The 23,115-nt window shown below is 40.3% G+C and overlaps 3 protein-coding genes across 9 annotated transcripts in view; 1 reads left to right on the plus strand and 2 right to left on the minus strand.

The window, feature by feature from the left end:
* Nucleotides 1-75: 75 nt before the first annotated feature.
* On the minus strand, nt 76-7,453 carry LOC148896036 (GTPase IMAP family member 8-like). Of its 3 annotated transcripts, none has more exons than XM_088999886.1 (7): nt 7,179-7,451; nt 5,595-6,302; nt 4,561-5,247; nt 3,335-3,993; nt 2,537-2,648; nt 2,322-2,456; nt 76-1,112 (listed from the first exon to the last, which is right to left on the minus strand). In XM_088999886.1, exons 1-7 carry the CDS (start codon nt 7,192-7,194, stop codon nt 910-912), a joined length of 2,520 nt encoding a protein of 839 aa, XP_088856012.1. In that variant the 5' UTR covers nt 7,195-7,451; the 3' UTR covers nt 76-909. The 3 variants fall into 3 exon arrangements, 2 of the variants coding, with proteins under 2 accessions (XP_088856012.1, XP_088856013.1); XM_088999887.1 differs by having other exon boundaries at nt 1,089-1,971; nt 7,179-7,453; XR_016115472.1 differs by lacking the exon at nt 76-1,112 and having other exon boundaries at nt 2,420-2,456; nt 2,537-2,685; nt 7,179-7,453.
* A 17-nt stretch (nt 7,454-7,470) lies between these two features.
* On the minus strand, nt 7,471-14,388 carry LOC148896037 (Fc receptor-like protein 5). 3 transcript variants are annotated; one of them, XM_088999890.1, is made up of 9 exons: nt 13,624-14,388; nt 12,910-12,948; nt 11,630-11,932; nt 9,801-10,103; nt 9,472-9,735; nt 9,360-9,401; nt 8,022-8,100; nt 7,807-7,900; nt 7,471-7,601 (listed from the first exon to the last, which is right to left on the minus strand). In XM_088999890.1, exons 1-9 carry the CDS (start codon nt 13,652-13,654, stop codon nt 7,578-7,580), a joined length of 1,179 nt encoding a protein of 392 aa, XP_088856016.1. In that variant the 5' UTR covers nt 13,655-14,388; the 3' UTR covers nt 7,471-7,577. The 3 variants fall into 3 exon arrangements, with proteins under 3 accessions (XP_088856016.1, XP_088856017.1, XP_088856015.1); XM_088999891.1 differs by lacking the exon at nt 7,471-7,601 and having other exon boundaries at nt 7,609-7,900; nt 11,630-11,723; nt 11,787-11,932; XM_088999889.1 differs by lacking the exon at nt 7,471-7,601 and having other exon boundaries at nt 7,609-7,900.
* Nucleotides 14,389-14,459: 71 nt separating this feature from the next.
* LOC148896038 (capping protein, Arp2/3 and myosin-I linker protein 3-like) overlaps nt 14,460-23,115 on the plus strand; it is a 54,761-nt gene continuing 46,105 nt past the window's right edge. For all 3 annotated transcript variants that reach the window (XR_016115470.1, XR_016115471.1, XM_088999885.1), the window contains exons 1-2: nt 14,460-14,709; nt 16,960-17,054. Coding sequence is in view for 1 of the 3 variants with exons in the window: in XM_088999885.1 (XP_088856011.1) it covers nt 14,652-14,709; nt 16,960-17,054 (153 nt within the window). In the remaining 2 variants the exon portion in view is untranslated. The remainder of the gene's footprint in view (nt 14,710-16,959; nt 17,055-23,115) is intronic.

A 23,115-nucleotide genomic window follows, 5' to 3' on the forward strand; every position in this document is an offset into this window, starting at 1 on the left:
TGAAATAAACAATTCAATGTAAATGTGAAATAACCAAACATGTACATGAATCAAATGATACATTCCTGCTGTCAGTGACACTTCTAAATGATTTTTATTCATCATTTGCACACACAAAAATCAATATCAAAAGTGATAAAGAGCTGCTTAACTGAAAATTAGTCCAAAATATTTTTTAAAATCCATCCATCCATTTTCTGACCCACTTTATCCTGCCAAGGTCACTCTGTGTGCTAAAGCCTATTCCACAGATGCACAAACAACCATTCACATTCACAATAATAACCACAGCCAATTTACAGTGTACCATGCATGTTTTAGGGATATGTGAGGAACCCGGAATACTGGGGGGAAAAAAAACCTTGCAGGAATGTAGAGAACATGCAAACTCCCCATCATAAATTGGGATTCAAACTCTCAACCACTGTACCGTGAGGCAAATATGCTATCCACTCATCCGTGTAACGCTGAGATGAAATATATAAACTATTGGGAATTTTTATTTAGATTACATACTTGTTTTTGTGGCAGCCAGGTGCACTTAAAAATAAAATGTATTATTATTATTATTATTATTATTATTATTATTATTATTATTATTATCTAATCATGAAGGAAACTGTGGTGTTTTCTCAAATTGGTGGCAGGTTTTCTACGCTGCCAAATCTCTATCTCTATGTTCTTTTATACTCAATTACTTTTTAAATGCGATTTTGAGCCAACTTTGTTGGCACAAGATTGCACAACTATGTGTAGTTGCTTGTTATATCAGTGTAGTAAATTAAAATAGATAATATATGTTTGATTCTTGGAAGCGTTTGGGAATAAAAGCTATTATTTTATAAAGTGTGTGTAAAATGCAGGGCCCCATATTTGATCATTGTCCCTGTAGCCAATTAGCAGGTAGCGTTAAAAAAGCAAAACAGAACAGTTAGTGGCTTTTCCCCAACTGGTACGCCGATGACATTGAAGCATCTCATCTTCTGAAAAATGCGATTCGTATCCCGATGTCTCTGAAATGTTGAGGGTCAGGGTAGAATCTTGATTTTTGCTCATGTGAAGATTAGACAGCCATTGCTGAAATTCAACCATGAATAGGTTGGATACTTCCACTGCAAATGAAAACAGAGCATTTTAGTGGACAGACATTGGTGGTACAGTTTCAACTGATACTGTATGAAAAATATCAATTGAACAAGATGTTTATTCTTGTAGTGAACAATAAAAGAAGACTATTTGCACTGTCAGTTCGATGCAAGGTTGCATTTTTGTTACTGTTTTTAAATAATGGAAATAACATGCAAAGTGGGCGGCCCGGTAGTCGAGTGGTTAGCAGACCGGCTTCACAGTGCAGAGGTCGCCGGTTCGCGTCCCGGTCCGGCCTCCCTGTGTGGAGTTTGCATGTTCTCCCCGGACCCGCGTGGGTTTTCTCCGGGTCCTCCGGTTTCCTCCCACACTCCAAAAACATGCATGGCAGGCAGATTGACCACTCCAAATTGTCCCTAGGTGTGAGTGTGAGAGTGACTGTTGTATGTCTTTGTGTGCCCTGCGATTGGCTGGCAACCAATTCAGGGTGTCCCCCGCCTCGTGCCCGAAGACAGCTGAGATAGGCTCCAGCAACCCCCGCGACCCTAATGAGGAATAAGTGGTACGGAAAATGAGATGAGAACATGCAAAGTGCTGTTTTGCCAACATGTAACAAAACCTAAGTAGAACAAGCACTGAAGCAGATGGATACAGTTTAAGTGTCTTACACTGTTCCCTGTAGTCGTTTCCTATTCAAGAAGATAGTGTCTGTCGCGGCTTGGAATTGAAGCGGATTTACGTGGCATCGGAGATGTGAGACAATCTCTTTCGTGAATCGTGTTTGCTTTCAACATTTAGTTTGTAGCAGACGTTCACATTTCACCATAATGTCCCTGATCCACTGGTGAAAAGGATGCTTTGATACCTGTCTTCTTTCATCGAGAACTGCTTCATACAACAGGGTGCAGATAGTGCTTAAGATTGAATGACTGTGACTTGTGTTATTATTATTAATTATTATTATTATTATTATTTATTTATTTATTTATTTGTTCTTTTGACTTCAAGATGCATGACTGGCTGCCTTTCCAGCAGCTCCAGTATTTTGTTTTTTGACTTCTTCCTTTCCTTTCCTCTTCCTTCCATAACTTTGCTGCGATGAAATGTACATTTCTTCACTGTTAAATTAATAAAGGCTAAGAAAACAGAAAAGTAGATCAATAGGGATTTTACATTTTCACCTGTAGTCAGTGTATAGCACAGATGCTAACATCCAATGACACACGTATACGTACTGCTCGGAACTCCAAAGTCCATGCTGCTCCGAAGTAGAGCCATTGACCTCATAATGTTGGCATTCACAACATCAATCTGGTTCTCGATATCTTCCAGTACAGATTTCTTCCTGGCTTTGATCTTGCTCCCTGTGGCTTTTTGAGAGCAAACGTAAAAACCAAGGAATATTGTATGCGGATGGTCAAGAACGGTATTCCCCTTTAATAGTACTTACACAGTGTCAATGGAGAGGTAAAAATCTCATTTATGTCCTTGTGCAGCTTCTCAAGATTCTTCTTTTGGTCGCGAAACAGCTCGAGTTCCCGTTGTCTGACAGCCTGATCGACCTTATGTTGAAGATGAGAAGGTTTCTTCAGCCGTCATCTGGACAAATTTTAAAGGTTTCGGACGTTTCACCTCCTATCCAAGAGGCTTTGATAGAGTGCTTATGCACATTAGTAAACATATTACGTTATTTCATGCTTACATTAGTAAACACATTATGTTATTTCAGGTTTAGCTTAGTACATATTATGTTATTGCATGTTCAATTCAGACTACATGGAATAATAAAGTTATTAGTTGAATAGTTTTGAAAGCAGGATGTAACGAGTATCAAGGTTCAGTCTATGTTCTCCCAACACTGAGTTGTTCGTAGCCGATTGGACAGAAGATCGACTTGTCCGCAACTGATTGGTCAACAGACTGTCGCGGTATTCTTTAAACTAAGCCTGAGGAGGCAGGGGGTTGTTCTTCTTTTGTCCAGCTCCAACTAGAGATGTTTCTCTCGATTGTTACTGAATAAAGTAGTTTTTGCTGTGTACCAACTATCGACTCAACTGGCATTTCATCAAGAAACTCGACGAACTCCGAACCAGACGAAGATAAATGAATTTTACCCAACAGCTTCGTCAGACGAAGCCTCTTGCATAGGAGGCGAAACGTCCGAAATTTTTAAAATTTGTACAGATGATGGCTGAAGAAACCTTCTCATCGATGGACCACTCCTGTACGACTGAGAGCTTACACAGACCTTATGTTGAAGAGCAATTTTGATCATCCTCCTCTTGAACTTTTCATGGAGCCTCACGTCGACGTCGTTCATGTCGGGGCGGAACAGATGGCCCTGATTCTTTGCTGACATGACCTCTATCTTTTTAAACAGGTCGTAGTTCTGACTAACGTCAGTTTGATCTGTGGAAGGCAGACAGTGGTATGTGTTTCCACACTTGTCTACCAACCACTGAAGTGCCCTGTCTTCCCTCTCGATAAACTCCTCCAGGGATCTATCTCCCAAAGTGTGTTGGTTTGTGAATAGAACCATTGTATGGTTCCAGATAGCGTCGCCAAAGAGCTGGATGTGATCCTTCAGGGTGTCCAGATTGGTCTGGTCGAATTTGAAATCCAAGGAAATCACAATCAGAACGGCGTTGAATCCCTGAGGGCTCAAGGTCAGACCTTGGACTATGTCTTTGTCCTGTTGCCAAGTGCAGTGGGACCCTGTGTGCCAGCCTGGGGTATCAACCACTGTGACTTGCATGTCGCCAACCTGTCGCTGCCTTGCCATACAGCTCTCATTTGGTTGGGCGGGGAACACTTTGCACCCCAGCAGGAAATTTGCTGCTGTTGTCTTTCCTGACAACTTCTCACCAAGTATCAAAATTCTCAGCTCTTTCAATTTTTTAGGAGGATCTGTGGAATGAAAAATAAAATATTTGTAAGGTCGTAAAATTACAGAACCTATTGCAGACAGTACCGACTATTAAATAGCATTGGATCACAAATTTGACCTCAAAACCCTGGTGTGTTTTCAAAATTGCACTCAAAAATACCGAAGGAAGAAGTCACATCAATGTATTTCGATACAATAGCATGTCTTTCCGCCTGACACAGTTACTCACAACTCAAGTAACGATCAATCACAGTTCAAACACAGAAAACAGGTGAGATTAACGATTTAAAACCACCAGAATGGCCGCAGAGTAAATGGAAAGTATGTTTTCATTTGTTGCTATATTACATAAGACTTATTTCTGACCACACACTTGTTCAAGGAAAGTAATACTGCACTTTGTTTTGGGGCTGGAACGGATTAATCACATTTCCATTCATTTCAATGGGAAACCTTACCTTAATGCATGAACATTTTATATTAAAAATGTGCCCACAGAACCAATTAAGTTTGTCAATTGAATCTGAAAATTTATTTGGAGAAGCGTGCACCAAATACACAATTTTTGAACACATAAGATCGTGTACCTTTCCTTGTTCTGTTGGCCTTCACTTGACTTCTCAGTCGAGCAGCGTCTTCCACTCTTTTGGCTTTCTCCACCAGAGTGTCCAGCATCTTCTGATTGGGTGCAAAATATTTGCCCCTATTCCCTGCCACAGTCAGGTTGATTTTCTCCAACAGCTCGTCAACCTGACTGCTGTCGTCTTCATTCGTGTTGTCCAGGACGTGATATCTGTTCCCGCATTGCTCCACGAGACACTGCAAAGCATTACCCTCACCCTCAATGTATTCTTCAATGCTGCGTGAGCCCAGCCAGTCTCTTCGGGTGAACACCACCATTGTGTGTTTCCACACACTTTCCCCGAGTAGCTCCAAATGAGTGGTGGCTGCATCCAGGTGGTTGGCCTTGAACGAGCCATCTGCATCGATCACGAGCAAGAAGACGTGCGGTCCAGGGGGGCACTGTAACAAGCTGTTCAGAAGCTCATCCTTGATGATTCCTGGTGTGTCACGTGCAGAAAAGCCTTTATGCCAACTCGGCGTATCCACAAGTGTTATTTTGGTAGTGCCCACGATGCCCTCCTGGGCATACGAAAGCACTGTTGTTTCTTCTACTTGTTCTTTGATTCCAAACATGGTGTTCTTTACAGAGGTTTTCCCAACAAAGCGGCTGCCCAGGAGAATAATACGAAGTGTCTGGATGGGCTCCATTTCTAAAATATGTCAAGTAAAAAAAATAAATAAAAATTAATCGGGACAAGCAAAGTCACAACGGTGTCTGGTAGATTTTTATAGGTAGATCAGTGGTTCTTAATCTTCTCGGAGGCACCGAACCCCACCAGTTTCATATTCTCATTCACCAAACCCTTCTTCCAATGACTGCGCCTACTAACTGCAGTCTCTAGACTGAGGGATGGACCTCTGTGGTGGAGGATAGACCGAACCCCTGAGACTGAGTCACCGAACCCCTTGGGTTTGATCGAACCCAGGTTAAGAACCACTGAGCTAGATCAACAATAATTGAACGTTGAGTGTTTTTTAAATCTTGGGCAATGCTTACCGGAAAGGATGATTTTTATTTTCTGTCTTTGTTCTGAGACCCGTCTCAATCTCTGTTCAGCTCGCTCAGCCACTTCTTCTTGCTTCGTCCGAATGGTCTGGATCATCTGGTTGTCTAATGTGTAGTAGCTATTGTCATTTTCATCCACCATGTCGTCAATCTTCTCCATCAGCTCGATGACAGAGGATGAGTTGCTCTTGTCCTTGTTGTTGAACACATGATACCTGTTTCGACACTTTTCGATCAGCCAGGTGAGTGGTTGACCCTCACTTTCAATGTACTCCTCTATGGTCTTCTTTCCCAGGTAGTCTCCAAAGGTGAACAGCACCATGGTGTATCTCCACACTTGATCCCCGAGCAGTTTCATGTGTTCTTGGACAGTCTTTCTCTGTTTTTCAGTGAAGCTGGCCTCGATGGGTATGACAAGGAGGAAGGCATGCGGACCAGGTGGACACTTGGAGGCAAAGAGCTTTAATCGTTGCTTGTCTCTCTCAGAAATCTCACTGAGGGAAGTTGAGTATTTCCATCCTGGAGTGTCCACTAGTACCAGGTGACAGTTTTCGACTATTTCATGTCTGGTTTCGCAGTGAGCTGTTCGAATTCGCCCAAATTCAAACAGTTCCTTTCTCAATATTGTGTTGGCAGATAAGCTTTTACCGTCTCGTCGAGCACCAATCAGTACTAGTCTTCTCGTAGGCATATCTTTGTCTGTAAGAACAAGTCATTTATACAGTATATGATAACTGATCCCCAGACGATGAGGGCATGGTTATATAAGAAACCAGGGCTCTAACTATCCATATTGCTAGCTAGCTCTCCACCTGGCTTGCGAGCCACCTAGCTAGCTACTGAAATCAGGACTAAAGTTTTTATTTTCAATGTACAATTTTGATGCAGTACGCTTATTTTATTTTTCAATGAGTTAAATTACCTTAAAATAATTCAGAGTAACAATTAAAGTAATGTAGATTAACTGAACAATAACGGATCCAACAACATAAAGTTGAAGAAATCACAAGTTATTAAGCAGGTTTTTGTCTTGACTGTTGAGATGTCGTTGACACAAATGGATTCGTAATCCCGTCCATATGAGAGGAAATTAAATTTATTGATAACAAAACAAAGAGCTGAATGGGCAAAATGTCTTTTAAGACCTTCCATTACCACAAAGGTTTAATCTCAAACTGAAACAATATTACAATTACACAATTTTTCAGTTATTGGGTCCATCTTTCTGCCCATAAGTAAAACTATCACTAAATGACACTCACTGTGTCTTGTCTGTCTTTGACATACTTTACTTAAAAATTTCCAATGCTGATGTTTACTGTAAACAATGAATCTTTTACTTTGCATGAGGCAGGTGTAACAGGTTTGTTGTTGGTATTTGGTCACACCCACTATGGCATAAAACAAAACTTAAAAGCAAAAGCAAAAAAAAAAAGCATAAAACAAAGCACTTTTTTATCATTAGCGGTGTTATTATTTTTTTTCACAGTTGAACGCATCCTCAATCATCAATAAAAAAAATAATACCTTGTTGACAAGTTCATGTACATTGCACGGTTAGGCGGGTAAACTTACCATCTGTGTCCGCCATTCTACTATGTGGTCCTCTTTTAAAAATTCAATCACTGCCAATTTAACCAAATCCCGAGTCACTCAATTGTAGTTCAAATTGATTGATTTTCCTGATCTCTTCTTTGATGGAGATAATTTCAGGAGATAATTTCAAAGCACAAAGCTCGACATGAATTACTGAACTTGGCTGCTGTGAAATGTAAATTTCTTCACTGCGAGACTAATAAAGGCAAATCCAATCCAATTCAATGCTAACAGTCTGCCCTCTCTATTGCATTAACTGCTTTTGATTGAATCACTATTAGGGAGTGCCTAAATATGTTTCTAAGTCAGGCAAAGTTGTCAAACTGGTTCAGGCCAAGTAGTTTCACTTTGTCCAGAAAAAAATTACACCAGCCAGCATCACTGAGTGTGACAAATGGTGACCTAGACAAATGACGATAACAAAAAAGGGGGTTTATTTTAAGAGCGATCTGACAAAGACAAAAATTCCATTAGATGGAGATGACAACAAAAGTGAAGATGAATCAAAGAGAGCCTTGCCACAGTATATTTATTTGACTACATCATACTGGATTGGACTCGGCTACAGCAGGTTAGACATCTCCATCCAGGACAAATCCCACTGTACCTCCGTCACGTCTTGCTTTGTGGCAGGAAGAACAGCTGTGGGAGATTCCTCGCAAGAAACTGTCCAACGGTTACAGGTGTAAAGCATCTTGTACCTTCACAGAAAAATTGTGAAAAAAAACACAACTTCAAACGAGGCGAGGTGATTTGTACTGATTGTGTGAAGAACCCTGTGAAAAAAAATTCTAATATGACATTTTTAAAGATACCACTAACCTGAAGTGTAGAACTAGCAAAATAGCAAGCGGTATGAGGATCATAAGAATGCACAAAATGACGATCCAAATCCAGGAACCTGTTAGAAGGATATTTGTTTTAGATTATTATGGATAACATCGACAATATGAGTGGATAAAGATGACTATTGGATGTAGCAATATATCCAAAGACCAAGTCACCTATATTTTTTCTTTTAGATGATCCATGGAGGGGGCGGCCATTTTGCTTCTTGATCGGAACTGACATGACAGTGACTCGAGGTTGAAGTTACAACCATAAATTTGAAGAAATCACAATTATTCAGCTCCAGAAAACAGGGAGGCGGTCATTGATCGTAAAACTAAACGCTGAGCTGTAATGTCTGGGACTGTGACGTAATTTTCAACCAACAGAAGGTTTTGAGACTTTGTCTCAAAATGGCCACCCACTGAAAAATGTTTTATAGCATCTAAAATACGCAAAACACACATTCTGATATTTTTAGTCAAATGCAAAACACCAATAAAAATGACTTAAAGTGTCCCAAAACTACTTCAAAATGACCAGAGAGGCAGTCTCAGAAAGTCCCGCCCCCTTGTTTGTGACGTCACGCCATGACGTCTTGCCTTGCTCGCGAATCAAAACAATGGCTTCAGATTCGGAGAAGATGCTTTCTTGTTACTCATCCAGTTATGAATATGATTCAAATAGTTCTGAAGAGGAAAGCATAAATGTTTGCAATCGATTAAAGAAGTCCTCCCATATCAATTCGAGCCATCAGGACTCATGGGCTGATTTGTCTCCTGGGAATTTGTGTCAACTAGTATCAATTAGTAGTCTTGGTGCAACACACAATGATTAACCATCGTGTTATTCATGTTTTCCTTCTAATTTTGCCATCAACACGGATCAACACAAAGTTTTCAGACCAAACAAAGTACCCAAAATGCACTGTGTGTCACTTTCTCGGTCAGGGGCGTTCCAGACGTGATGTCACGTCAGGCATCGTCATCAACTCGAAAACAAGACTTCCTGAATATACAGCGTGAGTCTTAAAACGTAAAATATAGCTATATGCCGTGGAATCTTTATAAAATACGCTCAGTAGAAGTCATTTGAAGTGATTTTACAAATTATGGACACAACTGGTGCGGAGGCGTCGGTTGTCCTTTAAATGGCCATTTTGCTGCTTAGTTCATTTTCGACAAACACGATATTCATCAGACTACTGTGTTTTGAGACCATAGGCGCAAAGAGCATATTACTGTAAAGAAAATGTTGGGGTTGACTTCCCCGTCAAGATATCTCATTCTCATCATACAAAACAAGATTTGTGACATGCATGGATGAGATTACCAGAAGTGGAGCCATCTGACACCTCCGCAGATAATAGGTTGCCTAAACCAAAGAGACACCAAAAACATCAACATTGAACAATGGAAAGGAAAGAAATTCCAAGATGTCTTACTTCCGACTGATAACCAGCTTGGTAGACTCTCCAGCTTTCTATCCTGCGACGCACACTTGTAAAATCCTTCGTGCGCCTCACTCACGTTCACGATGGTTATTTTTGGTTCCTTGCCTTGACCAGGAGAAATGTCGGTGGATATTTTAACGCCATTCCTAAAAAAGGTCGTCTTTGTGTAGTTGCCTTTCCGATAACGACATTCTAAAACCACATTCCCCCCACGTGGTACGGACATGGTCGGGGTCCTCATGATAACCGGATCAGCTGTTGGACAAAAATTAGTAAGACAAATAACATCACACTATGTCTCCATCCTTTGCAAGACTCACAGGTGACGATGATGTTGACCGCATTGCTGCGACCTTCAGAACCTTCGCACCAGTACAGCCCACTGCCGCCCCTGGTAGCAGAGATGACACAGGTGCGAGAACTGCCTAGATTGACACCTCCGCCTGGTGTTAAGCATGCAGACATCTTGGAGTCTGCAGTATTTATGAAGTGACTGTCAGACGTTTGCGTCAGGACCCAGGCAGAGGAGTTCGTCAGAGTTTTAGGACACTGCAAGGTAAAGGCCTCCCCTTCGAACATGTGTCTGGTGTTGGGGGTCAGAATCAGTGAGGGTGGGGGTAGCCCTAAAACACACACGCACTCATTGAAATAAATACATAGCAAAATTGGCATACAAATACCCTGAATGACTGAATTTTCCAGATTGTGACATCACACATGGGGAATTTACTTGGCAATATTTTAGCTAGGTTCTGCGTGAAAAGCTAGGTAGCTTCTCACACAGACTCCCACGACCCCAGCCACAATCTTCCCAGAGTTATTGATACCCAAACTAATGTTGTTGTTTTTTTTTGTAAATGCATATACAGTAAAGTCTCGTTAGATCGATATCGGTTATATCGATAGTACTGCTTATTACGATACTATTTCTATGAACGCAAGGAGAAAATTTACATGCCGCAGGATCGGATATATCGATAGTCCGGTTATATCGATATTTTTTCCGACTCCCGAGAATATAACGAGACTTCGCTGTATATATAGATAGAACAAAATCACAATGGGAAAGCAAAAACTTCCAATGGTGTATCCTCAGTTGCTCAGTGAAGTTGTTGTGGGCTCTCAATCAGCAAGCAATGGAGTGTATCTTTGTGTATTAGTCCCAAGTCGAGTTCAAAGTCTGTTATGATGGGCTCAAATGCTAGTGCCATGCTCAAAATAAAATACAGTAAAGTCTCGTTATATCGATAGTCCCGGTTATATCGATATTTTTTCGGACTCCCTTGAATATCGATATAACGAGACTTTACTGTAAATGGATTTTATAGTTGCATGGCGCCACCAAGCGGTTAGGAGTGTGAACAGGCAGTGGCCAGTATGAGAAGTGAGGGAGACGATCAGATTTTTGTGCTGTTTTCAGAGATCGAGTTAAAAGACATCTTCCAGACTGGGGAAAAAAAGCATTTAACTCATTCACTGCCAGATATGTGCAAAAATGTGTCCACTCCAGAGCCAGGGTTTTTGTCATTGTCACTTGAATTCCAGGACCCAAAGAATATAGAGTTTTAGGACTCCATAAACATTCAATGCAGCGTAAGAAACCTTAGACGCTCTTCTTTCGTTAAAACAAAAGTTAATTCCTAAATTATATGGGTTTGGAGTTATATGAGTTTGAAATGAGGGCAGCTGCCCAAAATACAATGCAATACATACATATTGGTTTATATAGCGCTAATACAAAAGCTGAAGCTGGAACAAAGCGCTAACATGGAAAAAAAGGGAAATTCTGCCCGCTTGTGGAAAAGGCCATGGCCAGTGTTTTAACGGCACCCAAGAATGAAAAACAGTCTGAAAACATTTCTGCCTGGACTTTGGAGGGCCTTGGAACGGATTAAGGTATTTATATGGGAAATGTGTCTTGACTTGCAACGTTTTCTAATGACGAAGGGAAAAAAACATTGCCAGAGGTCTGGCCAGTGTTTTTTCGGCACCCTAGCAAGAAAAAACAAAACCCCCAAAAAATTCAGGAATGGTGCTTTACGTCATATTTTCAATTGCCGAATAAATTCGTGAATGGCAGTGAATGATTTAATTTTTTCTCCACGTGCAATTTATAGTCAGCAAAATAGAAAGTGGAACTTTTACTGACCTGAAACGCTCAGCGTAACTGGCTTGCTTAGCAACGCCACGCTGGTGTTCCTGTCACAACACTCGGCTCGGCACCAATACCTGCCAGCATCTTCCTTCATCACAGCCGTGATTGAGTAGCTCCCCCCAGAGAGTCGGTGACGGGGGTTTGTGCCCACCTGGGTCCTGCGAGGATCATTCCAGAACCAGCTGTAGCTCCACAGCAAAGTGGAGTTCGACTCCACTGTGCACCGCAGCAATACACACTCCCCCAGGAAGATCTTGGTGCCCAGAGGCCACACGGTCACGCTGACCTTCAACTCCTCTGGGTTGGAAGTTGGATTTTGTTTTAATGATTCATACTTGATGCCAATTTATGTCGAGAAGGGAGGCAAAGGGGAGGAGAATTGCTGGGGAATATTCAAGGTTGAACAATTACCATGTAAATGGATTTGAGAATACGGACTCTCCCCAACCTACGAAGAGATACGTTCCGAACAGTCGTTCGTAAGTTCAATTTGTTCGTAAGTTGATTCAGTGCTATACTTTGTATGGAATGTATGTTAATAAATACCACAATTAAATATTCCACAGCTGCTCACCCACAAAAAAAACTTATCCTGTGACTGTAAAATGACCTTGAGAGTTTTGAAAGGCGCTTATAAATGAAATGTATTATTATTATTAGTAGTAGTAGTATTAGTATTATATCGATGAGAAGGTTTCTTTAGCCGTCATCTGACGGCTGAAGAAACCTTTTCATCGATGGACCACTCCTGTACGACTGAGCAGACGTATTAGTATTATACATTTAATATACAAGCACATTTCAAAGCATCCAAGGACACTTTACAATTAAAAAAATAAACACTCGACCAGTAAAACCATAAGACTTATATAAGTATTTTTAAGGTTATTGCTCATTCAAAATGCAGGACTGATGCGTGAATAAAGTCTTTGTGACTGAGTGATGCACAATGCTGGGTGGAAATCCCACTTGATTTGCATTAAATTAATGTGTCTCTCTCTCTCTCTCCTCGACCAATCCATTCTTAGTTCCCAGTGATAAACCATCATGTAATTTTAATTTACGTCCCCTAAAATGATGCCGAAAATTTCCAGCTACATTTCTACAACTCATTTCGTCAGCACCGCATATTGGAATTATCTGTACTTAATTGATTATTAAAATAGTTCATATAGTGTGTTCTTTTTTTCCTATTTGTCCTATTTTATATTGTCCCATTTTATTTTGTTTATCGGTGTGGTTCTTGAGGAATTTTTACTCATTACTGGACTTACCTTGAGAAGCTGCAACAATGAAAACAAATGCTGCTACACCTGAAATAAAGGACACACACGTGGAAGTCACACACACACACACACACACACACACACACAAACACACGTGCGCACGCACACACAGTGATCATAACACTTGTAGTATGGAACACAGGACAACCTTATTCTGTTGTTTTTTTGTTTGTTTGTTGTTGTTGTGACCTCAAGATGGCGCAGTGAGTGTGGCTGCCTTTACAGCAGCTCCTGTATTTTGTGTTTTTAACTTCTTCCTTTCCTTTCCTCTTCCTTTCATAACTTTGCTGCTCTGAAATGTAAATTTCTCCACTATGAGACTAATAAAGGTATATCCAATCCAACCTCTCACTCCTTAATGAATCTTTGCCACAGATTCATCCCGATGGGAGTGTCAGGAATGTGTGTATTTACTGTATCTTCCTCTTTTTCTCTCTGTCTCCCTCTCTCTCTCTCTGGCTCACACACACTCACACCCATTTTTGGCCAATTAAAACTAGACAAGGCTCACTACAAATTCCATATAAGTTACCAATAAATAAACTTTCAATAAATAGGCCACCTCATTGAAACTGTCTGCTATGATATTGAATGAATCTTGGAAAAATTGCCCATACAGTAACTGTACGAGTAAGAAAACAGCAATGCAATGATAAAAGATGCAAAAATATAAAATTTTAATAGATTAATTAATTTACTCACCCAGCATTGAAGAGATGAGGATGATGTTCATTTCGACGCTCCACTCTTTGGAATCTTTTGCACAAACAAAAAGTAAAATATTTACAATAATCCTATTTGATAAAGGTTGTTTTTCCCAGTCTGGCGTGTTTTTTGGAGTGCTGATATAAGACTAAAGGCAATGACAGTGGCCAGTCACAGCAAATACCGATGGTCATCTTGGTGGAGACGTTTCCTTCCTGTGACAAACAGTAAACAAGGGGTGAGGGCGTCACATTGGAAAAAAAAAACACACTGGACAGAAAAGTGTGGGATAAAGGTCCCCCAAACTGCTTTACAATATTTTTTAAACAAATGAGCGATAATTAAACAAAACAAAACAAATGATGGATAATTAAAAAAAACAAAACTGTAACCATTAGCAAACGGCAGATGCTAATATCACCATGCTAACATGCTACCCTTTAATCAATTTTTAGTCACGAGCTACGATAGTTTTAACACTCACGTGAAACCGAGCACGTTTATTTTTTTTCGCTCATATACAGCTTCATTTATCCTGGGCTTTGTCTTTTATTCAGACCACATTTCAATATTAGCGTTTTACCGACGTATTCAATTTCATGGTCATAAATTTACTTACAGTACATCAGGGTTTTAACCATAGTTTGTTTTCATTCAATTTAAGCTAGATAAGGAACAAAAACACTTAGGACGTAGAATGCGTTAGCACATGACTATTTTTTTCCATCGTAAAAAAAATGTATTTTATTTGCTAACTCTCCCTTTAACTCTCATTATGTTCCGCAGGTAACCCCTCCCTCCCCCTTTCCCACTCACCCCCCACTCTCCCCGTCCCTTCACATTCATCCTCCCATAATCCATGCAGGTTTTCTTCCGGGAAAACTCGGACGTGCTGCAGGAATGCCTGCAAAAGCGACCATTGTTTATTTCTTCCGTAATTGAAAAAAAAAAATAGCGCGCCTCCATCAAAAGAGAAAGAAGAAGAAAAAGGAGGTGGAGCAGCGGGGAATCCAGCTGCTGCAACCATGGCCGCCAAAGAGATCACCGTTTTTGGCTTCGCGAGTGTGAACAAGGACATCACAGGTGGGTCTATTGGTTCCCAAACCATCCCTCCCTCCTCGGCCTTGCTGCGGGCTGAATCGGGGCATCGTCCGCACCCCCTTCTCCTCTTCTCCGAACGCACGCAGTTTGTGACGCGTGACATTTTTTTTTTGCATGCATGCATGCATGTGCAGATGCATGCAGGGAGGAGACGTTGTACATAACACACGGGTTGATTGTAAATAACCTCTTCACTGGATAAAAAATGGGTTAAAAAGGGGGGGGGGGGTGTCAGATAATGTGGCAGCGATTTATTAGATTTCCAGTTCATTAAAACCCTTTAAAGTGTGTCATTTCCGTTTTTTATGCCACACAGTGTGTGGAAAAAAAGGAGGGAGGGGATTGTATAAGGCAGATGTTCAATGCAGTTTGTCAGCAATAATACCTGACCATGGCAGTGGTTAAGTGTTGAAATACTCTGCTATCTCGGTGCCGTTTTCACACAAACATGCCCGTTAGTATTGGTGCTGTTTTAATTGCTCCTAATGGTTCTCAGAGTCGCACTGTGATGATTGAATCAAGCATCACTTAATTTAAATCAACCTTCGGCAAATTGAGGTTGGCTTCTCCTGAGGGTGGTAGAACCTCAAGACCTCCTGTAGTCTGGCACAAGGTTGTCGAATGTGTCTACTTTGGTGATGACATTGTTGTCAGTCAAATATTTTTTTTTTTTTTTTGTCAGTTATTATCCTGAAGGGCATCACGGTGCCCTGGTGGTTTGGAGGTCTGCTTCACAATCGAGAGGTCAAACGCTTGAGGTCCAGTTCAGTTTCCCTACAACGACATTTCAAAAATATGCGTGTTAGCTTCTCTTTTTCAAAAGGGTGAAGGTGTAACCTGCTTCTTATCCTAAAACACACACAAATAAATACACTTGCATAGTCCACAGGTCTTCAATTGTGTAAAATTTGGTTGATCAGCCAACTATATGATTGTGTCGTCACAATTGGGGAAATGTTTTTTACTGTAACTGTTTTTGAGTTTCCACTTAATATTTAAAATTATTGTAATAATTATTTCCAAAAATTTACCAAAGCAAATAATCAAATGATTAATCAACCCTGCATTTTAACTCATTCACTTCCCTCCCTGAATTTATTTGGGAATTGAACATATGACGTGGAGCGGCATTCCCGAATTTGTTTCGGTCTTGGGTTTTCTTGCGGGATGCCGATAAAGTGCTGGTAAGACTTTTGGCAATGTTTTTTTCTTCCAGGGGGCAACATTTCTCTTTTTCCCATGCTAGTGCTTTGTTCCAGCTTCAGCTGTTGTTAAAGTGCCATATAAACCAATATGTATGTATTGCATTGTATTTTTGAGAGCCGCCCTCATTTCAATCTCATATAACTCCAGACCCGTATTATTTTGGAATTAACTTATATTATTCTATTTTGTGAATGTAATTTTTATCTGATGAAGGAAGGGAGCCAATGTTTTCTTACGCTGTATTGAATGTTTATGTAGTCCTAAAACTCAATATTCTGTGGGTCCTGCAATTTGAGTGACAATGACAAAAACCCTGGCACTGGAGTGGACACATTTTTGCACATCGTCTGGCAATGAATGAGTTAAAAGCAAATTATGTATGTGTTTTTTCCCAGTTTAAATCATGTGAATTCAATTCAGAGATTTGTTTGTCGGGATAAATGCTGAAAATGTGGAAGAAATGCTGATTGTGATTGTGATAAACTGATTCTCACTGCTTCAGTTTATGCGCCAATCTAGCTAGCTATGCTAACGCTGCGAAAATGCTTCTTCTATGGATGCCAACATTTACAGAACCATCTCCACAGATAAATGTATTGTGTTACGATATGTATTTAATGATATCCAACCTTGTGTGTTATAATACAAAATATTATGGATTTATAATGATATAAATACGGAGTGTACACTAAAATGCTACAATTAGCACGTGAGCTAACTGATGGCTAGTGGATTTCATTGTATGGAAAGCCCCACAATGACAACATTTATATATTCCAACCTCTAGATGTTTTAAGTGGAGATCTTTTTGCAACTCAATCACGCACGCATGTGAAGGCATGAGAAAGATTTGATTGACCGTTGAGCAGGACGTGGTTTCCGCGCATTCAAGCAAACAGCACCACATTTGAGAATGGAGAGGCTTTATTTGTAATGATTTATTTGTAACTACTTCTGGTAACAGCAGGAAGCGAGTTTGTGAAGTAGAACACATTTGTGACATCTTCCTCTCTCTTTCATTCACAGATAGTATCAAGAAGATCATCGAGAAATCAACCATTAAGTTCATTTGCGGAATTAAGACAGACACCAAAAGCGGTAAAACAGAGGACCGGATTCTGGTAAGCTTGAAGGCTTCTTTATTGTTATTATTTAGGAGTAATTGTAGTGTGACATCATAGCTACTGCTCAGTTTTCATCATTAAACTGAAGAAGAAAAAAATCAATACCACACGGAACATGTCGTTTCTCATTTTGACAGCTTTTACGACTTTTTTTAGCAACATTTCCGATTGTTTTGTACTGGTGAAAAGGGGAATTTGGTTAAAGGACAACCAACGTCACTTTTTTGTTTTTTTAACTGACAGCAGAAAAACGTTTTATAGCATCTAAAATACCCAAAACACGCAGTATGATATTTTTATTCAAATGCAAAACACCAATAAAAATGACTTAAAGTGTCCAAAATCTGGAAAAAAATTGAGCTGCGAATTGGGCATTTTTAGAAAGTCCCGCCCCCAGTTCATGACATCACGCCAAGACGTCTTGCATTGCTAGTGAATCAAAACAATGGCTTCAGATTCGGAGAATATGCTTTCTTGTTCCACATCCAGTTATGAATATGATTCAAATAGTTCTGAAGAGGAAAGCATACATGTTTGCAATCGATTAAAGAATTTATTTGTGCCATTTTGAGGCAACATTGGGGGGAAAGCTCTCACCCAAAAAAAGAGGCACAAAATGGCGACCTCCTGTGGCCACCTCCGTTTCCACAGGCTGATAAATTCCTTATATGGCGCTTGGACGCCCTCTTCTGGCCTTCTGGCGGCTTTTGGGTGCAATACGAGGTCCCCAGACCAAACAAGTACAGCAAAATACATTGACGTGATGGAAGAACCGCTACAATGCATCCTTTTTACGGTCAGGGGCGGTCCTTTAGTGACGTCACGTACGGACTCGTCACCCACTCAAAAACAAGACTTTCTGAATATTCAGCACACACTTTGTAAAATACGCTCCGTACAAGTCATTTGAAGCCATTTTACAAATTATGGACACAACATGTCCTTTAACTGCACTGATCGAAGAGAAGGGTTGGAAGGGTCTTTGGATGTCATTGTGGAAGGCAGTAGGGGGGCTAAGAGGTTCATGGTTTTTAATTCTAAGCGACTTTCATCTTAGAAATATGGGGCAAAGATGCAAGATCTTTTTTTTTTTTTTTTTTTGCCGGAATAAAGTAGGGCCAGTTTATCTAAATTCAATCTGGGGCAATCAGCTCCCCTGCTAGGAACTTGGAATCAAGACTGTGGCTTTGCATCAATTGCAGCTTTGACTCATGCGTAGGATTCAGATCAAGATTTATCCAGCGTTCAATCAGTTTCGGTTTTAGGACTTAAAACCTCCAGTAACCCCTGTTTCCCTTTCCTGTCAACCCCCGATAGGCCAATGAGTTTTTTAATCGCGGTCAGAGCGGATCTGACTTTTGGCTTCTTCTACTGCTGCTTTGTGGATGTGTTAATGATTTATCTTTTGGCAAGAAAAGGCAGTTAAATATTTCTTTTTTTTTTCTTCCCGTGCATATGCATTCTTTGATTTCCACACACTTTGATATGACTTCAAATAATCTCCCTCCAAAGTACCTTTCATTTACCACTCTGACTTTTAGAAGCGGAAGCCTGAGTTGTGTCACCCCTGCTGGGCTCCCCGCATCGTCGATTTTTAGAGCTGGATCTGAGTTTGATCCATCACACTGGTTGAGGGACTTTTAAACGCACTTCAGTGTCACGTTCGTAATCCACAGGAACATCGGGTGGGTGGATCGGAGTGCGAAGTTACATGAGTCAAAACGTACTGGAGGTTAGCATGTGTGCTTTGTGCTGCGCCATATCAAAGACCGTCGACGATTGAAGAGTTGGGAAGAATTCGGTTCTGTTGGAGTAGTTGCGCTCGTAATGATGTCCAACCCCCACCTCCTGCTGTGTCAGCGCGCTTCACATCCGTTTACTCTTAACTATGCCGACTCATTACTGTAATATGATACAATCGGACTTTATCGACTCGGTCTATCTTATCGACCGTCGTTTCCCCCCCCCCCCCCCCCCCCCCCCCGCGCCCGTGCATGTTTTGGAAGTCTTCTTGCTTGCCGCCACCAAAGCTGCCAGGTGGTGGCTGTCACAATCACGTGCCAAGTTCTTCCTGTGTTGACTTCATACTAAGTGTCATTGCTAGTCGTGGCATAACGTCCGCGGTTTGAACATTTGAAAATGTAGCCAAAGCAACGCAGAAAATATGATCATGCCCTTGAGGGAGATGGAGGACTGGAGTAGCCAGATGTTGAAGCGATTCATCACCTTTGTGAGACACAAGATGGACAAATATGTCTTGACAAGGACTCGAAATTAGTAGTACATAAATTAATACACAAATTAAATAAATAGATACAGTATATGGATAAATAAATAAATAATACAACTTCAGTGTCACATTCAGATTATTATTGGATGGTAATAAATGCAGCATTTTGACGAGTGAATAACTTATTTTCAGGAAAATATTTGACTTGACTTCCCTTCACTGATTCATGACAATGTTCAAAAATGTGTCCACTCTAGTGCCAGGGTTTTTGTCATTTTTGCTCAAATTACACGAGCCAGAGAATATTGAGTTTGAGGACCACATAAACATTAAATGCAACGTAAAAAAACCTTAGATTATCTTATTTCATCAGAAAAAAAGTTAAATCCTAAATTATATGGGTCTGAAGTTATATGAGCTTGAAATGAGGGCGGCTGTCCAAAATACAACACAATACATACATATTGATTTCTATAGCGCTTTAACAACAGCTGAAGCTGTAACAAAGCACTAACATGGACAAAAGGTAAATGCTGCCCCCTCGTGGACCGCCCAAAAAATATGCCAGAGGTCTGACCAGCGCTTTATCAGCACTCCAGCAAGAAAAAAAAAAACCCGAGCAAATTTGGGAATGACGCTCAAATTCACACTTTTCAATTCCTGAATGAATCCGGTAATTTCAGCGAACACGTTATTACATAAATAACTAAATAAATAAAACAGATAATAAAATACATAAAATGGTGTTCTGATTAATATTGCTTTTACTCTTTGTTTTCTGGGTTTGGTCATGAGGACTTGGCCCACCTGTGATGGCGAAAAATGCAGCGTTTCGACAAGTGAAGAACGATTTTTCAGGAAAATATTTGACTTGATTTCCCTTAAAAAGACATAGGATTTTGAGGTATATTTTACTGGCCAATTAATAATAATAATAATAATAATAATAATAATAATAATAATAATAATACATTTACAGTAAAGTCTCGTTATATCGATATTCTCGGGAGTCGGAAAAAATATCGATATAACCGATCCTGCGGCATGTAAATTTTCTCCTTGCGTTCATAGAAATAGTATCGTAATAAGCAGTACTATCGATATAACCAATATCGATATAACGAGACTTTACTGTAATTTCAAAGCACCTTTCAAAACTCTTAAGGACACTTACAGTCACGGGATAAGAACGTTTTTAAATGTTTTGTTATGTTTATGTCTTTATTTAATTAGTGATAGATATGCCTACCATAGTTATTTTGTTCAGTAGTATTTGTGTGAAAGCCTTGTTTTTGTTTTTCATTGGTAATGGAGAAAACACAAGGAGAGTCTTTTGCCTCGAGGGAGTGTTTCAGCCGGGCCTTGAGACTATATGAAGTAAATGATTGGGAGCGACGGGGCAGAAGATGCGAGCAAAAGTAGCAGAGGGTAGTGCTCTTTTCTGCTGATGGTGAGCATGAACCTGCCAAAAACGAACCTCTATCTGAGATGCTTACCTGACTTTTGGAGTTGTCACTGATGAACGAGAATGGATGTGTGCTCCATTTTCTTTGTGCTATGCTCAGGAAAATTGGAAAGGTTCGGATTGTTGGATTTGTCAATTTCAGGTACATGCGCCGTATCTTACTTACATGTACAGTCATCTTTGTACATTTTGGGGCCACTAATTTTTCCCCCTTGTTTCGATTCATTTTTGACCGTAGACATCAAAATCACTGGTTTTCTGTCTTTTGGTATTTTTAACGAACACCGTTAGAAATGGGTGTCTGCGCCATTGTCGGTGTGAACACAGCCAACCATAGGGATTTCGCTATTTTTATTACCTTTAAAGTGAGCATGCCATGGTACAGGGTGGTGATTGAATAAATATCTATTTTTTAAATGTTCGCTTAATTGATTTCTGTGATGATTGCGATGTTTTTTTTGGCGGGTAGGTATTTTGTAGGAGGCCGGTATGATTTGATAGGCCGGTATGATATCTCAAGGCACCAGTATATTATAAATTTTATGATTTACGTAAACTAAGACAGCCTAACGCAGGGGTTGGGAACCTTTTTGACTAAAAGAGCCATAAGAGTAAAATATTTAGAAATGTTTTTCAGTGAGAGCCACACACACACACACACACACACACACACACACACACACACACACACACACACACACACACACACACACACACACACACACGCACACATTTCAACCAAATGTCAAAATGTGTTCTTTAAAATACCTTTGTGGTAATACTCACCATTAATATGAATGGTTTTCCGTTCCTCATGATTGGTAAAAAATCCAGCCAAACGATCGGAATGAAAGTCAACTTTCGTTACTGCTAGCTAGCCTGCACACGGCTCATTAGCTTGCACACTTGCTTTCTTCTGTCTCTCGCAGAAATATATTGATGCTAACGTCAGCATGGGGCTTGTCAAAGTACCACTGACATTCAACTGTTTCATCGTTGGTATTGTTTCATTGCAAATTAGAACCACGGCAGAACCTGTTCTCTCCACAAAGGCGAATCCTTCATTCATTCAACCTGAAGTGTACGATACTCGTCATCTTTTTTAAAAGGGGGCGTTTACCTGTTTCGACATGAACGGCACATAGGTCAGTATCATCCAATGAAAATTGTTCTTTGAGCATCAATGGCCACCTTAGGTCAGTATCATCCAATCAAAATTGCGCTTTCCGCCAACTGCCGCCCAAACAGGAAATGACCAGCGAAAAAGCGAGAATATGTACAGTGAGACCTCAACTTACAAACACGTCAACTTACAAACTTTTTGTCTTACAAACGTCAAATGTATGAAGATTAAACCTTATAATAAGCACTATTTTCATAATACACACCCACCACGGCTGGCGGAGTGATCTTCGGCGGAAGCACACGACCGAACAGCACCAGAGGTTAAGTTACCAACAGTCCTTATGGAAGGTGACTCTCCTTCCATAAGCCATCAACGACCATCAAAAAGGTCAATAAAACTTTATTTTACAGCAGTTTATTTCTTTAATTACAGTCCTCGTGTAATGTGCCTCTCTTTCCAAACAGCAATTCCCTTTGACCTTCGACCTCCAATGCCATTCCATCAAGCCATAAATGACCATCACAAATGTAAATAAAGTGACTTTTTGATACAATGCAGTGTATTTCTTTCATTACAATACAATAGCACATTTATCATACATAGAATAAGGTACAATGTTTTATTTAGTTGAAAAGTATATTTTATGGAAACCCGGGAACGGATTATTCCCATTTTAATGTTTTCCTATGGGATTTTTTTTTGAGATACACACTTTTCGCCTTACACACTCCAATTAAGTTTGTAAATTGAGGTCTCACTGTATTCGGTGAGCCAGATGAAATCATCAAAAGAGCCATATATGGCTCGCGAGCTCTCGGTTTCCGACCCCTGACCTAACACATACTACGACTCAAAAGATGAAGGAAAAATGCCCCCCAGCTGCCCCCAAACGCGCTAATGTAAATGTGATAGAAAGGTTGTGGTGGCTTGTCGAGCCAGAGGCCACTTTGTGCAGATATAAGAGCCACTTTGACATTTACTCTTGGTAGACATATCACACTAATGATGCATCTTTTCTGAGAATGTGAGTCGAGACATCTTCACCCCCCCACACACACACACCCACCCTCCCACCTTGCCCGAATCTATGAAGCCGTCTCCCCCAACACTGAGCTGCTTTTAGTCGGATCGATATGAGTACACGGAAAGAAAACAAGATAGGAGACTCAACCTTACTCTCTTGTATATTGTACAGATCATTGTTTCCGTCCTATTATCATCATTAAAACTTTCTGTT

This window comes from Hippocampus bargibanti, linkage group LG07 (genome assembly GCF_051943395.1).
Source record: "Hippocampus bargibanti isolate YZ-2025 linkage group LG07, ASM5194339v1, whole genome shotgun sequence".
NCBI lineage: Eukaryota > Metazoa > Chordata > Actinopteri > Syngnathiformes > Syngnathidae > Hippocampus > Hippocampus bargibanti.